Raw genomic sequence first — 19,749 nt, forward strand, 5'->3', positions numbered from 1 at the left:
TGAAATATCGCGATATTTCAGTGTATCGATATTTTCTTACACCCCTAGTGTACGCCAAAAAAAATTCAGAATTATAAAACCGTGCGTACGCACGTTTCTGCACATCTTTCCTTTATAAATCACAGCCGCACGTCAGAGTTTGCGCACGAGGTCCCCCCTCAGGTTCTACCCTCGACACGCCCACACTCAACCATAAACAGTCAACGCAAAGTATCTAAATTTTCACTAAATGTCAGCTTGTCGTCAGTGAAAACTACTTGTAGGACTGAACGCTCACCACAGGTTCACCTTTAATGGTGAAAGTACAAACATTTTCCCCCGACGTGCAGGGTCCATCAACAAGAAAATCTAAAACCTGATCCAACAGGAGGAGACCGAGTCGGGGGAGTTTTTGTTTTCATTCATTTAAAAAGTGAAGGGAGTTCAGCAACAACAAGGAGGGCGAGAGGTGCATGATGGGAAAATCAAGAATGTTGTCGAGTCAGGAGCCACCCTGCGGGTTATTMAGTCAGGATTTAATCGGTTAAAAGAGCATGATTATTTAGGTTTAATGGTTATTTTAGCTGAAATACGAAACAGGAAGTGAGTCCTAAACCAAACAAAGCCTGGGTGAGCGACTAGCCATGAGCTCGTCAGTCTGCTCAGAAATCAAGATTTCTCCAAACTTTTAGTTGGAAATTTATTCATTAAAAAACAACTATATACATAAAAAAAACAATCAAAAATGTAATGAAATGAAAGGCAGCAGCAGAAGAATAAATCTTATAATATCTGCCACGTTTGTCCCCTAAATAAGTTCAAACAAAAGTGATTTACACACACAAAAAATAAATAAATTTAAAAAAACACAAAGCTACTGAGGCCAACCACAGAGCTTCCTACAACAGGTAAGATATTCACACTTCTTATTGAATCGACGCTTCAGGGAGAACAAAGATGTGCCTTTAAAGAAACTACAGGTCTGAGGATAACAGGAGCTGAGGAGATCGGTCCAGGTACGGACAGGACTCACCTGTCCAGGACAGGACTCACCTGTCCAGGCCAGGACTCACCTGTCCAGGCCAGGACTCACCTGTCCAGGCCAGGACTCACCTGTCCAGGCCAGGACTCACCTTGGCGTACGCGGCCTCGGTCTCGGCGATGGTCCGGTCCAGGGCCGTGCGGGCGGCCAGCCTCCGGGCCAGGCTCTCGTCGACCCGGCTCAGCTTCTCGGACAGGACCCGGACGTCGTGCTGCAGGCGCTCCTTCTCATCCTCCTCCTGCCTGATCTGTCGGCTCAGCTCCTCTCGCTTCGAGCACAGCTCCTCGATACCTGAGAACCACAGAGAGAGTTACAGCAGGTGAGCTGGAACAGACAGGACTGCACAGATTAAACCACCAGCTGGGATTAAATCCAACAAACATGATTATTTCCTAATATCTGAGAGGAGTCAAGTTTGATCAATCTAAATGTAAAAAACTAAGAGGTTTGTCTCAGATGTGGAGTACAGAGAGGTAGTGATTTTATGTGATATCTTAATCTGTGAGGACTAATCAGATTATCCTGCAGAAAGCTGAAGGTTAAACTATAAGAATAAAGTTAACTTCCACATTTAAACAGATCTAAAGTCAGGTTTAATTAATACACTGTAAATTAGTAGTGAAAACAGGTGATATTTTATAAAAACCACTGACTCACACTTGACCAGTTCGTTGTTGTAGGTCTGAAGAGCCGCGCCTTGCTGAGTCATGTTAAAGTTCGACTGGACCGAACCCAGTTCAGCCAGGACTAAATGAGATCCAGGTCCGGTTTCTGTCGGGTCTCCTTTAAGCGGAAGAACCACAGAGAAGCCGCTAAATAAAAATAAAAACAATCCCGCCTCGGAAGTCCGCACTGACCGGTTTTAAAGCCGCGGACGGCGGGTTTCCCCGGTAACTTCTTCTTCTTCGCTTTTAAAAATGTAGCCGCTTCCTTACCGCCACCTGCCGGCGACATGTTCCACTCAACCCGAGCAGTGAGAGAAAGGCAAAACTACAGGGTGTATCTAAAGAAAGGAAACCCAGTTTAACATTGTCACCGTGGCAGAACTATACACATTACAGCAGGAAGCTAAGTTTCAACTAAAAGTAGACAACAAATGTTTTTTAATGGTATGAATTCATTAATTTCCAGTTACGCACAGCTGAGCAGCATTGTGTTGGAATTTGGGTCACTTTTTGGCAATGCTGGAGAAAGTACTCACTCTAGTAAAAGTGAAACACCTTAACATTTTTTATTGAGATAAATTAAGTAAGTAATTGCTTTTAAAAATACTTAAAGTATTAAAAGTAAAAGTACTTGTATGGAATAAATCTTGTGCCAGCAGGAATTGAATTTGAATTGTTCATTGAATCTGAATGTGCATGAATTGAAATTGAATGCACTGGTTTGAAAATTAATTTCACTAAATTGAAACTGAATTTAAAGTTTTGAATTTGAATTAATTTGCTTTGAAACTGTATTTTTTTATTCAGTTTGACTACTTTCATTTTCAGTTCCATAATTCAGATTTTTGTGTCACATCCTGGTCCTTGAGAAAGCCAGGCAGAGTAATCAAACACAGATCCACAGATTTATGTTTCACTTTGGTGATGTTTCCCTTCTGTATGTAACAGAGTTGATTTATTAGGAGGTGACCTCCCCAAAAACTGCAGAAATGACTGTCATTTTTAGCTTTAAAATGTGACAAAATAAAAATAAAAGTAGGTGTTTAAAAACATAATTGGTAAAATTACAAATCCTCAAGAAAACTTACTTAAGTAGTAAATAAGTAAATGTACTTAGTTACTATAAACCTTTGCCTGTGACCCAGAAGAGCTAGACTTTGCTAATAGTAGAAATAACTTTACTTAACTACAGTAGAGTTCTTACTGCAAGGCTGGCCATAGCATAGGCAGTTTAGGCAAATGCTAAGGGCACCATCCATCTAGGGGGCGCCACTAATGTGGGACAATTTTTTTTCTGACAACTTTAGAGTATAGTTGATTTAGGCTAGAATAATCACTGGTTACTCAAGTTTATGAAAGTAACTTGTTCTGGTTTGTTACTGCCTGAGGTGCAGATGGTAAACATAAATGGAAAACAAACAAAATAAGGATAAGTTTCAGTTATGATCTCAGATAATGTTCTGATTAAAGTCTGATTTTCAGTACTCTACCTTCACAAAATATGAATTTAATATTGTTTTATTAATCCCAAAAATTTAGGAAAATGCTCTTCAGATGGATGGAAAATGCAAAATTATGAGTAGAACCTTATTTTCAGGGACTTATCGTGATCATGTACAAGTCTTAACCACTAAGTTGAAACAGAAATTATACGTTTATTCAAAAATTAGATCCAATCTGACATCTTCTGTTTCAAATDTCTATCTTCATGCCATTATACTCTCAACCATGTCGTACTGTTTACCTGTTTGGTCTCTTACAACAAATGAAATCTTAGAACCCATAGTTAGGCTCTACAACAGGGCCTACAAAATTCATAAAAAACTTCCTGGTTGGACTCATCACTGTACAGTTCTTTCATTGTCTGATGCCTTGACTTTTCAGAATTATGTTTTGTATAGTGGTATTAATTTATATTTTCAGATCTTCCAAGGTGCCAATTATGGAACTCTCTGTGCATTGCTGCCCAAATCAAATTCTGGAAGTGGTCATTCAACTAGATCTGTTACAAAAGGACAACTGATATTACCAACTTTTAAAAACTGTTACGGCCAGAGGTCTTTCTTCTATGTTTATACTAAAGCATGGAATGACATTCCTCAAAACATAAAGTCCATTTCAAAACTCCAGCCCTTTAAGAAGAATCTTGTCTGCCATCTGCTGGACACTTTTTGTTGTGCTCATATTTAGACGTCCTGTTTTCCAAATGCAGCCTTTTTGAAATTTGGTATGCTTGTTTGTCTTTGTGTCTATGGTGTATAATGATGTGATTGTGATGCTGTATTTCTGAGTGTTTTATGTGCTGCAGAACAGGAACCTGCTGTAAAACAGCAATTATGCTGAGTCAGGCTTGATTTTTAATAATCTTTTCCTGTTAAATAAATAAACCAAATCAAATCAAATCAAATCAATGTATTGGACCCCCCCTAGAACTGCTCCAGTCCACAGCTGCTCATTAATGTGAACAGATGAGGTAAACGTCTGGTATTCTGTTTCAAATTAATTATATTGTTGATTATTTTAAGTAGACAACCTGGTTTCTAAAGATAAAAAATGGTTTCAAAGACGAAACTATGTGAATGTTTGTAAATTGACAGATTTAGAAAACTGCACCACCTGAAATGTTGCCTATACTAAATTATCCAGAGCTGGCCCTGAATTACTAAACTTGTCACACAAAAAGAAAGTTTTCACATTTTTATTTCTTGTAATTTTGACGGTCATGTCACCAAAAGTACAAGTTCATGGATACAAAGCTAAAACGGAGCATCCTTATAGCTAGCCCGGAGTAGAGCTACTGCTCCTCTGCGTGGAAAGGAGTTAGTCGAGGTGGTTTGAACTTCTGATTAGGAGGCGTCCTTGTTTTTCAGGTACGTCCTATTTGGAAGAGACCCCAGGGCGACCCATAACTCACTGGATGGGTTTTACATCTTAACTTAAAAATTTAACACATTCTCATGCATTTTTGAAAATACAAGTTATGCTTATAGATATGTTTGATTTCTTAGTAGTTTATTTTGTGAAAGAAAGAAAGAAAGAAAGAAAGAAAGAAAGAAAGAAAGAAAGAAAGAAAGAAAGAAAGAAAGCTGACCAGGATAGGGTACATTTGCTAGTTAGTTTTCAGGTTTAAAGCGTAAACATGCAAGAAAACAACAAACAAAAATACTTTACAATTTGGAAAAAAGTATTTTTTATGTGGACTTTATCCATCATAGCTATAAGTTTTATTACAGTTTGTCATCACAACCATGTTTATCATTAATATTGACATTTTCGTTTATTTATTTACAGAAACACCTTATCTTTGCTGCTCCTGATCTAAGGTGTGGTGTTACTGATTGCGGATCAATAAATGTGACGTCAGTGGGAGRAGTGGGCGGAGCTTACGTCCAGGCACCATGGCTTCGGTAGAAACCGAGGTGAGTATGTGAGCTTCATCAACGCCGAGCTTCTCTCCCCTCTCGCACTCTTTTCCGCGCGTCGGGGCGTCTGAGTTGCCCCCGCGCCCGGTGCGTTCACGTGTAACGGGGCTAAATTCTCGGTGTCGAGGTGTATTTCAGCCGTAAAGTGCCCGCTGCCTGCTCGGAGTCTTGCGCTTTTGTGCTGGACCTGAGGACAACTGAATGTGCAGGAAGATGCTGCGCCCCGGAACCTGAATGATCGCTGCTGGCGCGTTTTGGACGGCTCCGTGGAGCTCGGTCATACATGGTCCAGCGGCTTGTCACCCTCCTAGCTGTGTGTCCAGCTTTAAGCACTTCAAAAATCAATCGCAGATAACAAAACTCAGATTTTTGACACGTTAATGTTTACAGTTTTGAGCTTTCTCGGCTGTTACCGGCTCACTGGAGGCTGAGCGTGAGCGCTGCTCGGCTAGTTAGCAGCGATGCTAGTTAGCAAACTGTGCACTCTTTGTAAAATACACCCCGCAGAGTGATTTTCTTTCAGCTTATTCGATTCAGACAACACAAACTAGTGTTAAATATATGTGCAACGACAGGACTGGATGATTGTTGGGCTGTTATCGTCACTGAGACCTGAAGTCTGATGCTAACCGACTAATGAAGGCGCCAGCTCTGAAACCGGCTGTTTTTAGTGCTGTAAAGTGGAGAATAACTCAGTAGCTGCAGCTCATGCACAAACCGGTCTTTGTCAGCAAAATGTAATTATTGTCATTTTGTCAAACCCGTGTAGGCAGTTTTAATGCAAACTGTGTCAGATCCCTATTATTTACCTTTAAAAATATAAGGATTTACTACAAAATATAACAGAGCTGACCACTCCGGATAAGAACTTATAAATCTGCAGATACTTTGAGGGTTTGTTTTTATTTTATTTTTAAAATATAAATACATAAAATCAACACTGTAGGTTTCAGCAGAGGTCGCTCAAACAGCATCCTGATGTTTGCTCAGTTTAGTTGCAGGTAGAAGTGAGAACCTCAGAGGTTTTTGGAGCCTTTTGTACTTTATAACTTGTGCTGTTTGGTTTTGCATGGTTACTTTACCTGAATAATACTGTAATAAACACAAACACAGATTATTTTTCCAYGTGGCTTTAATGTTAAATATACATTTGAGCAGCTACAACTTTACTACAAGAGAGGGACATTTACAGAGTATAAAATAAGTTTTTCTATTCCAGTTCAAAGTGTTTTTTTGTACAGTAAACTAAACATGTCAAAAAAGACATTAAATTAAAAGGCTAAAGTCTGCCTTTACTGTCAGTTTTAATCTATTGTTTTATTTTGAAAAATAAGGACATTCTAACTATTATGAAGGCACAATACTAGCTTACAACTAAAAAACAACACTAGCTAAAAGAAGCACACAAGAACACTAGCTAAATGCCAAAATAAATACAACACTAGCTTTAGCTAATTGAACAACACTAGCTTACAGCTAAAAAAAACAACACCAGAACACTAGCTCGTAGCTAATTGAACAACATTARCTTATAGCTAACAGAACAACACTAACACAAATATAGATTAAAGAAGCACACAAGAACACTAGCTAAATGCTAAAAAGGTACAACACTAGCTTACAGCAAGGAAACACTAGCGGAAGGAAGCACAACACTAGCTTATAGCTAATTGAACAACACTAGCTTATAGCTAATTGAACATTAGCTTATAGCTAACAGAACAACACTAACACAATAACAATAGATTAAAGAAGCACACAAGAACACTAGCTAAATGCTAAAAAGGTACAACACTAGCTTACAGCAAGGAAACACTAGCKGAAGGAAGCACAACACTAGCTTATAGCTAATTGAACAACACTAGCTTATAGCTAATTGAACATTAGCTTATAGCTAACAGAACAACACTAACACAATAACAATAGATTAAAGAAGCACACAAGAACACTAGCTAAATGCTAAAAAGGCACAACACTAGCTTACAGCAAGGAAACACTAGCTGAAGGAAGCACAACACTAGCTTATAGCTAACAGAACAACACTAGCTGAAAGAAGCACAACACCAGCTTGTAGCTAACAGAAAAACACTAGCTTATAGCTAACAAAAGAACAATGCTAGCTTGAAGAAGCGCACACACAGTAGCTTAAAGGAACACAGCACCAAATTACAGCTAGTAAAAAGTACACAAGCTTATAGCTAATAAAAGAACGCTAGCTAAGAGTCACATCACCAGCTAAAATGAGCAGAACACTAGTTCAAAGCTAAAAAATAGCTAATCAGCCAAAAGCCAAAAGGAGCAAAACACCAGTCGAAAGATAAAAGGAGCAAAATGTTATCTAAAAACAAAAAAATTATAGCTTAAAGTAACAACAATAGGTAAAAGTTAAAAGTAACAGGTTAGCCAAAAGTAGCGGAATGATAGCTCAAAGATAAAACTAACAAAAGACTGGCTAGAAGCTAAAGGTAGCAAAATAGAAGCTAAAAACAAAGTAGAAAATCGTCTAGCTAAAAGGTAATAGTAGAATAACTTTGCTAAAAGTAGCAAAATTGTTGCTAAGAGCTAACACTAGCAAAAGACTAGCTAAAAGATATACAACTGTAGCTAAAAGCAGTAGAATGGTAGCTAAAAATGAAGTTTTAGCATTCGTACAGTAAAGTGTAGATGCACATCCAATAATTACTTAAAAAAGAAACTAATTTTCACATCTCTGAGAGAACAAACTTCAGTTTCCCCAGGAAACCTGCAGTGTCTTCGCAGGGTTTTGGTGGGTGGGGGTATTAGTGGAGACGTATAGTAGCGAAATGCTATTTTGCTAATGCTAGTTCGTAGCCACTATATAAATTGTAAAAGTTTTTCCTGCCTTGGTTTTGGTCATTTTGTGTATCGGTAAAATCTTGAATATGAAATGAAGTTTCTGTCTGCAGGCTGATGAGCTTTTTATTTTGAAATTTCTTTCCAGTTCTCCAGGTGCTCTTGTGGTTAGTTGGTTGATCATATTAGCTCCTAATATATTGTCATTAGAGGGAAAGCATTCATGTTGATCAAACTCCCGTTCAGAAGGTGGCGCTAGAGACAAATGAGACCTGCTTTTTTGAGGAGATAATTTGGATGTTCCCGTTTTGATGTTTCCAGGAGCCGTTTATTTCAGTGTAAAGATAAATGTGGTGGTCCGATGTGACCGTATCCAATGACAGGGAATGTTGAAGTATTTTGCAGTAAACAGCATCAGGGTTCCTTCTTGTCAATTCTTCATTTCTGAAAACTCATGTCTGTGCAGGATGTGGCTCCACTGGTGGTTTTTGAACAGAGGCAACATGAAGACGAACTGTTTTATGAAAGACCTGTGAGGTTTTGGAGACTCCCTCAGGAGTTCAGTTCCACCAGTCCCAGCTGAGCCAACTGAGACTCTGGTCTTATAGTATTTTATTCGTCTTCATGTTCTCCATGATGATGACAGCAGCAGGTTGGGGTGGTCGAGCTACTTCCTGCAGCCATTGAAGTAAAACGTCTGGCCTTCATATCTTGATATTTGCATACCAACGTGTCACCATGCACACAGCCACATTTAGTCTGCCCTTGTCTCATTCACCTGCCATGTTGCTCAAAGTGATAAAATCTAATCTTACAGGTGAGTTTTATTGTTAAAGTGTGAAACAGGAGAAGCAAAAGACACTTCTGGGTCTGTGTTCTTACATTTCTAACATAAACCCCACAGGGAGAAAAATAAAAACTTGTTTTATAAGTTAAAAGTCCATGTTGAGCRGCAGGACCTGACGTTTGTTAGCGTTAGCATTCAGTTGTAAATATTTGWTTCAGGAATTTAAAGTGTTGAACAGAAACAAAAATGTCAGTAAGTTCTGGTTTTTGAAAAAAAAACAACCTTTAAACATATTTTGGTGTCATTTCTAGTTGCTGAAAGTAAAAAAACAACAAAATCATAGCTGAAAGCTAAATTAGCAAAACAGCTCAGAACCGAAGCTAGCAAAATTACTGCTAGCTTAAATAATTCAAACTACAGCTAAAAGGAAAAATTAGCAAAAACTATCTGAAAGCCAAAATTATCTAAATCGTTTTTAAAGGCTAAAATTTTCAAAACTRTAGCTCATAGCTGAAATCAGCAAAGCCATAGCAAAAATTTTAACAGCAGTAAMTAAAAGCTCACATTAGCAAAACAGCACAAATAAATAAATCATAGGAAAGCTAAAAGTTAACAAAACAGTTGATCGTAATTAAAATGAGCTAAATCATAACTGAAAGCTAAAATTAACAAAACAGTAGACCAGACCCAAAGTTAGTAATGTTACAGCTAAAAATTAGCTGAAATKAGCTAAATCTTAGCTTAAAGCTWAGATTGGCAACCTGAAGCTRAAAGCCAAAATGAGCTAAAAATGCTACAGGCTAATATTCTGAAAACAATAGCTCAAAGATAAAATGTGTAAAACCATAGCTAAAACCTAAATAAATAGCTCTTACATTAGCAAAACTATCGCTGAAGGATCAAATAACAAAATATCTGAAAGAAAAAAAATTAAAGATCAATGTTGAAATGAACTAAGTCATAGCTAAAAGCTCAAATTAACAAAACAAAGCTAAAAGCTCAAATAGTTTAAATCATTGCTAAAGGCTAACATTATAAAACAGTAGCTTAAATCTAAAATCAGCTAAACCATAGCTAAAAGCTAAATTTAACAAAACAGACAAAGCTCATAACTGTAGCAAAACTGTAGCTGAAGGCAAAACRTACAAAATCATTGCTGAAAACTAAAAATCGGCAAAATGGTTGATCAAATGAGCTAATTAGTAGCTAAAAGTTGAAACAAGCAAAACAGTCCCTTAAAACTAAGTTTAACCAAACCATAGGTAAAAAGCTAAATCTAACAAAACTAAGAACTAAACTTTGCTAGACTTGCTAAAAAGCAGCTAAAGAAGTTAAAACTGAAACACATCTGCTGAAGTAGATTAGAATTAATAAGTAAAATTTATTAAATAAAGTAAAATTATAGCAAAAACTTGAAGTTGCAGATTCGTTCTCGATGGAGCCGAACGTTCAGAAATATAAATAGTTTTAAAAACAGGAAGTGTTCAGTTTGGTCCCAGGAGGGTAAACAGGAAGACAACAGAATGGTGACTCAGCATTATTCTGAAAGTTACAGGTGCTCCTGAGTGAGAGAAACACCTGTACCAAACATCATGTTGTGCTTTTAGCATTAGCCTTCAGCTGGTGGTAGGGTTGGGCATAATCGTATCATTTGCAATTAATCGTCAGAAAAACATTAATCGATTATTTTTTGGCACTTGAAGATTAATATGATTAATGCCACCAGGCAGACTGACTGGGGAAATCCCCAGTCAGTCTGCTCGGTGCTCCTCTCCGCTTCAAATGTGACGAACATTTAAACAAAAGTTCTGTAATTTATCTATCGACACAATTTTAAATTTGAAGTATAGCCTGAAGTCTCTGATTTTGTCACAGTTTGAAAAAGATTTTTATGAAGAGCAAATCTTTCCCACTAAATTGGTCATGTGACCAGGACATAAGGGTGTGCAGGGACTCCAGGAGATTAATCGTCAAATTAATCGTTCTCGACTAAATACCACAATTAATTGCGATTATTTTTTTTGCCAATATTGCCCAACCCTAGCTGGTGGCCAGGTTTGGATGGACCCCACCAGAGGCAGCGAGAACCACCAGTTGAGAGAAATGGAGTGGTGCTAGACTGAGCATGCTCTGTGGAGACCCTTCTGGAGGGGAGAGCCGACAGAGGGAGCCAACAGGTCACATGACCGGCGAGGTGCATGCGGGGGAAAGAAAAGGAAAAGAGGAGCAGTCGGTTCGGCACATTCTGGATCCCCCCCCATCCCTCTTCCTCTCAAACCCACGCACTCTTCCTCCCTCACGCTCCCTCGCTCTGACGCCTTCGTCTSAATGGAGGCCGTGAGAAGAAAGCAGGTATGATGCTTCCTGGAGGAGACGCACGTTAGCTCCTCAGTCTTCACTCCTGGTTGGCTGTAATTGGTTTGTGGTCTTTGCGTTGTGCTCTCCTCTTTCAGGTGCTCTGTTCAGGTCACAGCAGCCACTTCTCACAGAACTCACTCGCTTTTCAAGCAGTGGTCTTAATTCTGTGATTTCCTGGTTAAACGTATCAAAAGGGATGTGATGATGAGAGCGCGGCGCGCTGCCTGAACTTATCGAGAAAAGACAGAAACAGACGTATTTACAGCACGTCGGGAAGATGAGTGAGATCTGAAGATCTGGAGACTTCAGCCTGTTTGTGCTCTTTCTTCTGTCCTGTCTTCTGCTGCTTTTTATCTGAAGGTTGTCTTCTGTGTGATCAAGATTTAATGCAGGAATAAGAAGGAATGTTTTACCAGCTGGTTTGTTTGTTTACCTGTTTGTCTGCAAAATATGTCACGAACCAACCATGGATTTTAACTAGAGAAGTAGCATTTCCTGGAAAAATGCAGTAAATGCTTACAGATTTTTGCTGAAAACTGCTGAAGGAGCTGAAATGGTTTAATAGCAAAACTGTTAATTCCAGTTAAACAGCTGACTTGCTGAACAACAACAACAACAAAAGTAGAAAAATCAGAAATTTTGTGATGAAAAAGCCAATCAAAAATGTAGCTACAATTAGCAGAAAATACCAAATGTTAGCAAAACGTAGTTTAAAAATTTTAAGCTTGTGTTAGCTTTGTGAGACAACTTCACATGCTAATTAGCTTTCAGCATGTTGTAAGTATCGCTCTTAGCTACAACTCCACCAAAAGTTAGCTCAATATCTTTGAAATTGATTTGTCTGAAGGTGAAAAAACTGAATCGAGCACGAGTAGTAAGTAATAGTAAAACTAGCTGAAAATGCTAAACAAGGCTAAAAAAAAGTTGGTGTTTGCTGAAGTAAGAAGCTGAAATGATCACAAAAAGGTAAATTTTGTTGGAAAAAAACTCAATTGAGCTTAGAAAAGTAGCTAAAAACACTGGAAAACGGCTGAAATTAGCAAGAAGCAGCTGAAAGAAGCAGAAGTTAGCAGAGGAATAGCAGAAAATGTCAGAATGATAGCTAAAAAAGCAGAAAAAAGGCCAAATCAGCAAAATAGAAGCCAAAGAAAGCTGAAATTAGTGCAAAGAAGTAAAATAATAATAATAATAATAATCCGAACAAGAACAAAAGTTAAAAAGTACTGTAAAGATTTATGAACATTTTTGAAGAGTTTTAAGGACGTTGAAGGCAGCGCCATTTCTTTCAGTAAGCAAAAAATGGCAGAAATAGCTAAATATCACAAAATATACAAATAACAGAAGGATGAAAAGTGATATCTTGATTGTCCTATAGGGACTGAACGTTTTCATGTACAAACAGTTAAAGTAACACAAAAATTGCGGAACAAGATGCGTACCGAAAAACGTACAGAAGGAAAAACAAAGATCTCAATAGCTTGAATGAAAACTCAAAAAATAATCAGTAAATATTCATCTATAACTAACAGACAGAGTCCAACCTAATGACTACAGCTAATCAGGCTGAACTAATGTCAACAGGCCGTAATTCAGTCKGTTTTACAAACGTTCAGCTAAGATTTGGGGTGGTAGTAGCTAAAATTGATCCCAACATGTAATCTGAGCTCCAACAGATCACACAGGATTGTTTGTTTGTTGTTTGGTGGTTTGTTCCTTTCATTTGCATCAGAAGTTGGACAAAACAAACACAAATGGAGCTTTCACAGATTAGTCACAACCTTTGACTTTGAGATGGAGGATTTATTTGTGAACTCTTTATATTTTCTGTCTCTCGTAATTTGGTTGAAGGAACAAAGCATGGCGTGGCTGCAGATTTATTTATTTGCTTCTTTCAGGAAACAGAAACCCTTTGCTGTTTTGTCAGATCAATGGTCTGTGATGAGGTTGTGTGAGGAGCTGAGTTTGTTTGATCTGTAAGACCAATCAGACGTCGAATCGTCTTAAACCTACAGWGGGCAGGAGGATAAATCTCATTTGTCCGTTGCTCCTGTGCCCGACGGTGTGAAATCTGATTGTGTAACGCTTTTCTGCCTTGTGTTTTTGGTAGCTCTGGTTTGTTTTCAGTTCTCCTGGAACAGATCTAAAGATAGGCCACATTAACGTGAACACCCAGGCCTCCACATACCAGGTCCAGTCCACACAGTGAGTGATTGAACCAGGAATATCAGGAGCGCGGTCACCACAACTGCCTGGTGTTTCTGGAGAAGGAAACCCGAAGCCCCGGCTGCAGCCTCATCCCAGTCTAACATCTTTTTTCTGCTTAATGAGCCATTTAAGGCTGCTGTTTTTGGGTCTTATAGCTTTGGCTCCATGCTCAGAGCTTTGTTCTCAAAAGCCCGCCCCCCCCACCAATCCACCGTCCTCCAGACCTTTTCAATCCCCATCTAGTGGAAAACCGCTGCAATGGCCGTGCTGTCAGTAAACAGTCTGGTTGCGAAATGGCGGCAGAGATCTGCAGGCAGCTTTCTGCCTCCCTTCCCCCCCTCSTCTCTGCTTTCTGTCAGCGTCACTTCCACTGTTCACCACTAGGGGGAGGGAAGAGGCTGGTGCTTTCTGTTCAACTGGCTTTGCTGTCGATAAAAAAAAAAAAAGCTGAAAGGTTCCTCCTCCCCTTCAGGCTCACAGGTCTTCTTGTGGGACCACTCAGACTGGATGGTCTTTGGGACAGTCTCAGGATTTGTCCTTGCAGACAGGGTGCTGATGTGTCCAACAGCACATGGTGGAAGGATGATTCATTGACGGGCTCGGTTGCAGACCTTGGGGCTCGGCCGGCTTTCAGTTGGCTCTGTCTCCTTTGGGCTGCTCAATTGGAAATCACCTGCTTTGTGCTGAACTCGGGATGTGACCAGCCCCCTGCCCTCCGCCCCCCGGCCTCCTCTCTGCCACACGGGGTGGAGAAGACTCCGGTTCTGATGTTGCTCCAGGTCTGAGYGATCTGTTTACAACCGCTTCCCTTCACGTTGTCTTCCAGCTCTCCTTCAGGGTCGTTGTTTGACCGAGTGCTCAGCAGGTGTTAGACCGTCAGATGTGCTTTTTATAAAAACAACAAAAGGTCAAGAGGCTCCATTTTCTCRTCTTTCTGATGACTTAACAGTTAAAAATCACAAACAAGTGGTTTTTACAGAGTATTCAGCAAGCCCCAAAGGGTTTTCTTAAAGTTTTTGCTCAAAATACCATGCCGAAATGTAACTGAGTGTATCTCAGCATTTATAAGCTGCACTTAAATAATCTTGGTATCAAAATAAAGCGACACTTGGGAGATTTCTTCARAAGTGTCAATATTAAAACAGCTGCTGTGGTATTAGAGATATTGGGGATGGAACTTAATTTTTACATTTTTTTTCACTCTCTGAATAATCTTTGCATTAGACAGTATATAACCCATTTAAAACCATAATGAATCAGGCTAAAAACTCTTGAAAACCATAATCCTACTTGTGGACATCACCTGTGCAAAGATTCATGCTGCTAAAATTAACTGGAGCAAAGTTACAGAGGTTTTAATAAAGAAATAATTTAACATTTAGTCATCCTGCACAGGACAGACCATGATGGTGCCATTAATAAATGTTAAGAAATCTGAAGTTTTTATTGCAAATGTTGTTTTTTTCTTACCTGCCTTAAAAGACTTATTGAATGTTTGTTCTTATGAAAAAGGATCCAAACATTTATTTGTCATCATATATATTATATATTATATAAAATAATGAGAAATTATATTTGAATTCAGTTGGATCATATTCACTCAAAATTAAGTAAAAGAAAACTTTCAACACATTTGACAACATATTTAGGTATCTATTAGACTTGCTTTAAAAACAATTTTCAATTTCTTTTCTTTACAGATTTGCTTGAATGTATTTACAGATTTGCAGTGATGTCATTTTGTTCAGTTTGTTTACTTTCTGATTCAACTGCTTGACATCTGAACTGTGTTTGKTGATCTTAGCTTTTTATTGATACCAAACATGTCCAGGTTCAGCTGACAGAAGGAGCATTTTGAGTGTTTTTAGAAGCCTGATCAGTCCAATTAGATCCCAATTTGAAGACCCCTTCAGCTCCAGAAACAAAATAAGTGTTTATATAATCCATGATTTGAGTAAACAAGGCAAATATGAATTAAAGCTTTAAATGTCTCGTCTTTCATCAGCCCGCTGGTCTAGCCGTGGATAACGTTGGATCCCCCAAGAAAGAGGGGCTCAACCCACTAATCGCTGCAGAGGAGCAGTCAGGTAAGGCTTCAGATCAGCATAAAAAGGGTTTTTGTTTGTTATTTTATTGTAATTGTTTGTTTTTTGTTGACCAGATGGAGACAAGGAGGCGGCGGGGTCGAGGCTGGCCCCTCCGGTCACAGCGGAGGCGTTGCTCAACGGCACCGAGTGCGACGGCGCGACACACAAGAACCCGCCGACGGGCAACGTTAAGACTCTCCCGCTGCCGAGCGAAAACGGCACTTTGGACTCGGAGCCCCCCCGCGCTTCCGTTACCGGAAGCAACGGATTAATCCTGACCAAGCAGCTGCAGCAGCAGGAGGCTGCGGGTCCAGGAGCGCCCCCCCACAGGACTAACTGGTCGCCTCTGGCCTCGCCGATGGGGGAGCAAACGGCCAAACCCCTCCCCGCCTCGGCGCCGGCGGGGGGCGCGCAGCAGGATTCAGGTGCTTTAAGGACTGCCCCCGTAACGGGGGCCGCGTCGGGACGGGGGACGCCTGACGTTAAAAATGGCCCCGCTTTGTCTCCTGTCCTGACCTCAGTGCCCGTCACCGTTCACAGAGCCCGCAAGACCATGTCCAGACCTGCGGTCAGCCCGGCACAGAAGGTAGRGTGGTCTTTTATTCCTCGTATAATCCCACCTAATCTAAGAAGTGTTGTTTATAAAGCAGGGAGGGAGTTCCGGTATTTAGCAGTTCCTACATGGAAAGTGTTTTCTCACCCTGACTGAGAAATGAAGGTTTTCTTTCTGCTCATTGTTCCTCAGTTTCTCTGTTCCCATCATTAAAAAACAACTAAATACGTTCAGGTTGCAGTTAGAACCTTGTTACACTGTTTGTTCCCAAATATCATTAAAAAATAAATAAACTAAAGAAAAAGTTGAAACCCAACACTTTTTATTTGCTTGGTTCAGAGTAAAATACTGATCTGTGAATACGAAACGAGAGAGACCACCAGAAATTAAGACCATCATGTCGGTGTCTCAGCAGGATCACGGTCCTCACAAGTACTGAGTTTCTCCTTGCTGGGTTCTTTGGTTTGGATAGAAAATAATGTCTCTGGAGACTGGAACAGAACCAAGGTCTTTAAACGTCTCCTTAGTGATCTCCGTCAACTGTGTGTCGTAGTTTCTGTCGTATGACGGATTTGTTTGACAGCGTTTCCTTTCATCTGTCACCGTCAGATGAAAGGAAGTTGATTCAGAAGTTCAAGAACAAACCAGGAACCATCAAGGCTCAAAGCCAACCAGAATCTATCTGTCCACAAAAAAGTTTGACCTCAGTGTGGACTAAGAGGACAAGTAGCCAGATTTTACCAGAATGGAGACAAAACAACATTTAGCCTRAGCTAGTTGGGATGTTTGGATGTGTTTTAACATTAATGGTTCAGGATCAATAAATTCAAACTTATGAACCTGTTTTTAAATCATTCAAGTTTATACTGTCATCATTTCCCCCTGAAAAGAAATGTTTTAAAATAAATCATTAAAGACACAATTAAAACAACATTCATGCTAATGAGTGTATACCTAAAAGCTAAAGTAGAAAAACACTCGCTAAAGGTACCAAAAAAACAACAACTAGAAATCTCGCAAGTGTCAAAGGTGTTAAAAGACTTACTAAAATTGTCAAAAAGACTAGCTAAGAGTCAAAAACTTGTGGTGTCAGACTACCTACAAGGGTCAAAACACTAATGAAAATGTGTGAAAAGTTCATATTGTCAAAAGACTAGCTATGAGTGTCAAAACAGTTGCTGAACTTGTAAAAAAACTATCTAAAATTTTCAAAAGCCTGGCTAAAAGTAATTAAATGCTAACTAAAAGTGTCAAAATGCTACTTAACAGTAGCTGAAAATGTGAAAACAGTAGCTAAAAGTGTCAGAAGGCTAATTGTCACAACACTAGTGAAGTGTGAAAAAGCTAGCTAAAAGTGTCAAAATGCTAGTTAAGTGCAAAAAAGGCTAATTAAGTGTCAACGCTAGTTAAGTGTGAAAATGCTAGCCAAAAGTGTCAAAACAGTTGCTGAACCTGTAAAACACTAGCTAAAATTTTCAAAAGGCTGCCTAAAAGTAACCAAATGCTAGCTAAAAGTGTCAAAATGCTAGTTCATGGTAGCTGAAAATGTTGAAACAGTAGCTAAAAGTGACATAAAGCTAACTGAAAGTGTCAGTAGGCTAGCTACAATTGTCAAAACTCTAGTGTCAAAATGCTAGTTAACGGTAGCTGAAAATGTTAAAACAGTAACTAAAAATGTCAAACRTGTTAAAAGGCTTGTTAATGGTAGCTGAAAATGTGAAACTGGCAACCAAAAGTGTCATAAGGCTAGTTGAAAGTGTCAATAGGCTAGCTACAAGTGTCAAAATACTAGTTTAGTGTCAAAACACTAGTTAATTGTAGCTGAAAATGTTAAAATTGTAGCTAAATGTTTCCTTAGGCTAGTTAAAAGTGTGAAAAGACTAGCAAAAAGTTACAAAACGCTAGTTAATGGTAGTTGAAAAATTTTAAATGGGAGCTAAATGTGTCAAAATGGTAGCAAAAAGTTCAAAAATGCTAGTTAATGGTAGCTGAATTTTTAACAATCGGAGCTAAAAGTGTCAAAATGCTAGCTAAAAGTGTCAGGCTAGCTACAAGTATCAAAACTCTAGTTTAGTGTCAAGACACTAGGTAACGGTAGCTGAAAATGTTAACAGTAGCTAAAAGTGTCAGAAGGCTAATTGTCACAACACTAGTTAAGTGTTAAGCTTTTAGCTAGTTTATTTATTTACCGTTATTTAACCRGGAAAGTCCTGTTGAGATCTCAGATCTCTTTTTCAAAAGAGGCCTGGTCCTAGTTTAGCCTAGCTAAAAGCTATAAAAATCCAGAAGCAGTGGGTAACTGTTAGAAAGAGCAATATACTAGCTGAAAGCCAAAAGTAGCAAATTGTAGCTAAATGCTAAAAGTAGGAAAAACGTATATTTAATATAAGAGTCATGTAGATGAGTGTACTTACACTGTAAGTGTAAAGCATGACATGCTGTTTTATTCAGTCCAAAGAAAGACTAAATGTAGCAAAATGCTGGCTAAAAGTAGCAGAATACTAGCTAAAAGCTTCTGGGTTCTTGTCGCCCGCAGCTTCTGAACAAAGAACTAAGACAGGCCAAGAGTGCCAAACTGGAGTCTCAGCTCGTGCCCGATGTGCAGGACTCCCTGCAGCCGTCCTCCGTTCAGAACCACCTACCTCAGAGTCCGTGGGTCCGGCCCACTTCAGCACAAACAGCTTCGCTAGCAGCTCTGACGAAACCCGCAGCTTCTCCAGCTCCTTCAGCTCCTTCAGCTCCCGCCAAGATCCACATAGGTAAGACTCAGACCGCCGACCTCACCGGGAACGAGTCAAACGGGTTCAGACACGAAGTGTTCTCCCGCCGCAGGGCCGTACTCCGCCGGGTTTTCATCTCGCAAGAAGAAGAGGAGGATGGGGACCTACAGCYTGGTCCCCAAGAAGAAGACCAAAGTGCTGAAGCAGAGGACCATGCTGGAGATGTTTAAGGAGCTACAGAAGATCCCACAGGTCTGGGTCCACGCAGCTCCGGTCCCGCCTTTTCATTTGCTTTGAATCAGTTTTTACTTTCGTGTTTGTCGGCGTCCAGGTCAAAGAGGCGGCAAACATCAACGGGGAGAAGGTGGGAAACAGATCTGAGGAGGAGGAGGAGGAGTCTGAGGACGTGGAGTCTGAGGAGGAGGAACGACGGCGGCAGCAGCGAGCCGGAGAGTCGCCTGCTGCTGCTGGGGTCCAAGAAACACCTGGATCCATGAAGCAGGTAGGAGGGGACGAGTTCTCCTGATAAAATACAGCAAGGTGTTTGTCAGCAAAGCCGACGGGACTCTGTTCATCTCTTTTTTCCTGGAGGCGAAAGATGAGCAGGAGTCTGAAGAGTCCGAGGAAGAGGAGGGTGAGGAGGAGGGCACAGAGTCGGACTTGGTGAGACCCCCTCAGGGAGTTAAATCCCACCTGTCAGCTGGAACCAGAACAGTTAGATCTGAATTTCTCCRTCTTCAGAGCTCAGAGTCCATTCTGAAGAAGAGGCTGAAGAAGAAGGCCAAAGCGGACAGCGCGTGGCTCCGCCCCTCCAGGAAACGGAAAAGGAGGATCAACAAAGGTTCTATTTTTTTTATATATATAACCTCTCATATTCCACCATCTATATTCTTTCTATATTTGATCTGTGAAACAGCGTCTCCTCACTGTTTGTTGTTGTTTCTGATCAGAACCAGATCCAGATGTTCAGCCTCAGACTTCGGCTCATTCAGACAAACAGAACCTCCTGTTCGAGTCCCTCAGTCTCAGCAAGACTTGCCCCAGTAAAGGTGAGCTCAGAATAAAAACAGACTAAATAAATTAGTTTTTAATGCAAGATTTCAGAAACCAGGTTGTT

The 19,749-nt window shown here is 39.9% G+C and overlaps 2 protein-coding genes across 3 annotated transcripts in view; one reads left to right on the forward strand and one right to left on the reverse strand.

Annotated features, from left to right (window-relative positions):
- The window catches only part of ssna1 (Sjogren syndrome nuclear autoantigen 1), a 2,549-nt gene extending 636 nt beyond the window's left edge, over positions 1 to 1,913 (reverse strand). Inside the window, exons 1-2 of the mRNA XM_014022577.1 lie at positions 1,679 to 1,913; positions 1,113 to 1,312 (exon numbers count right to left, since the gene is read on the reverse strand). Coding sequence (XP_013878031.1) covers positions 1,113 to 1,312; positions 1,679 to 1,730 — 252 coding nt within the window. The 5' untranslated portion in view covers positions 1,731 to 1,913. The remainder of the gene's footprint in view (positions 1 to 1,112; positions 1,313 to 1,678) is intronic.
- Positions 1,914 to 5,036: 3,123 nt separating this feature from the next.
- The window catches only part of ehmt1b (euchromatic histone-lysine N-methyltransferase 1b), a 29,568-nt gene continuing 14,855 nt past the window's right edge, over positions 5,037 to 19,749 (forward strand). The window contains exons 1-9 of one of the 2 annotated variants that reach the window (XM_014022590.1): positions 5,037 to 5,105; positions 15,278 to 15,359; positions 15,434 to 15,945; positions 18,449 to 18,671; positions 18,745 to 18,884; positions 18,964 to 19,134; positions 19,224 to 19,295; positions 19,374 to 19,473; positions 19,583 to 19,681. In XM_014022590.1, the coding sequence (XP_013878044.1) occupies positions 5,085 to 5,105; positions 15,278 to 15,359; positions 15,434 to 15,945; positions 18,449 to 18,671; positions 18,745 to 18,884; positions 18,964 to 19,134; positions 19,224 to 19,295; positions 19,374 to 19,473; positions 19,583 to 19,681 (1,420 nt within the window). In that variant the 5' untranslated portion in view covers positions 5,037 to 5,084. Of the gene's footprint in view, positions 5,106 to 10,801; positions 11,062 to 15,277; positions 15,360 to 15,433; positions 15,946 to 18,448; positions 18,672 to 18,744; positions 18,885 to 18,963; positions 19,135 to 19,223; positions 19,296 to 19,373; positions 19,474 to 19,582; positions 19,682 to 19,749 lie in introns of those variants that run through there. The other variant, XM_014022589.1, reaches the window with a different exon arrangement.

Source organism: Austrofundulus limnaeus, unplaced genomic scaffold (assembly GCF_001266775.1).
Source record: "Austrofundulus limnaeus strain Quisiro unplaced genomic scaffold, Austrofundulus_limnaeus-1.0 Scaffold336, whole genome shotgun sequence".
In the NCBI taxonomy this organism is placed as follows: Eukaryota; Metazoa; Chordata; class Actinopteri; order Cyprinodontiformes; family Rivulidae; genus Austrofundulus; species Austrofundulus limnaeus.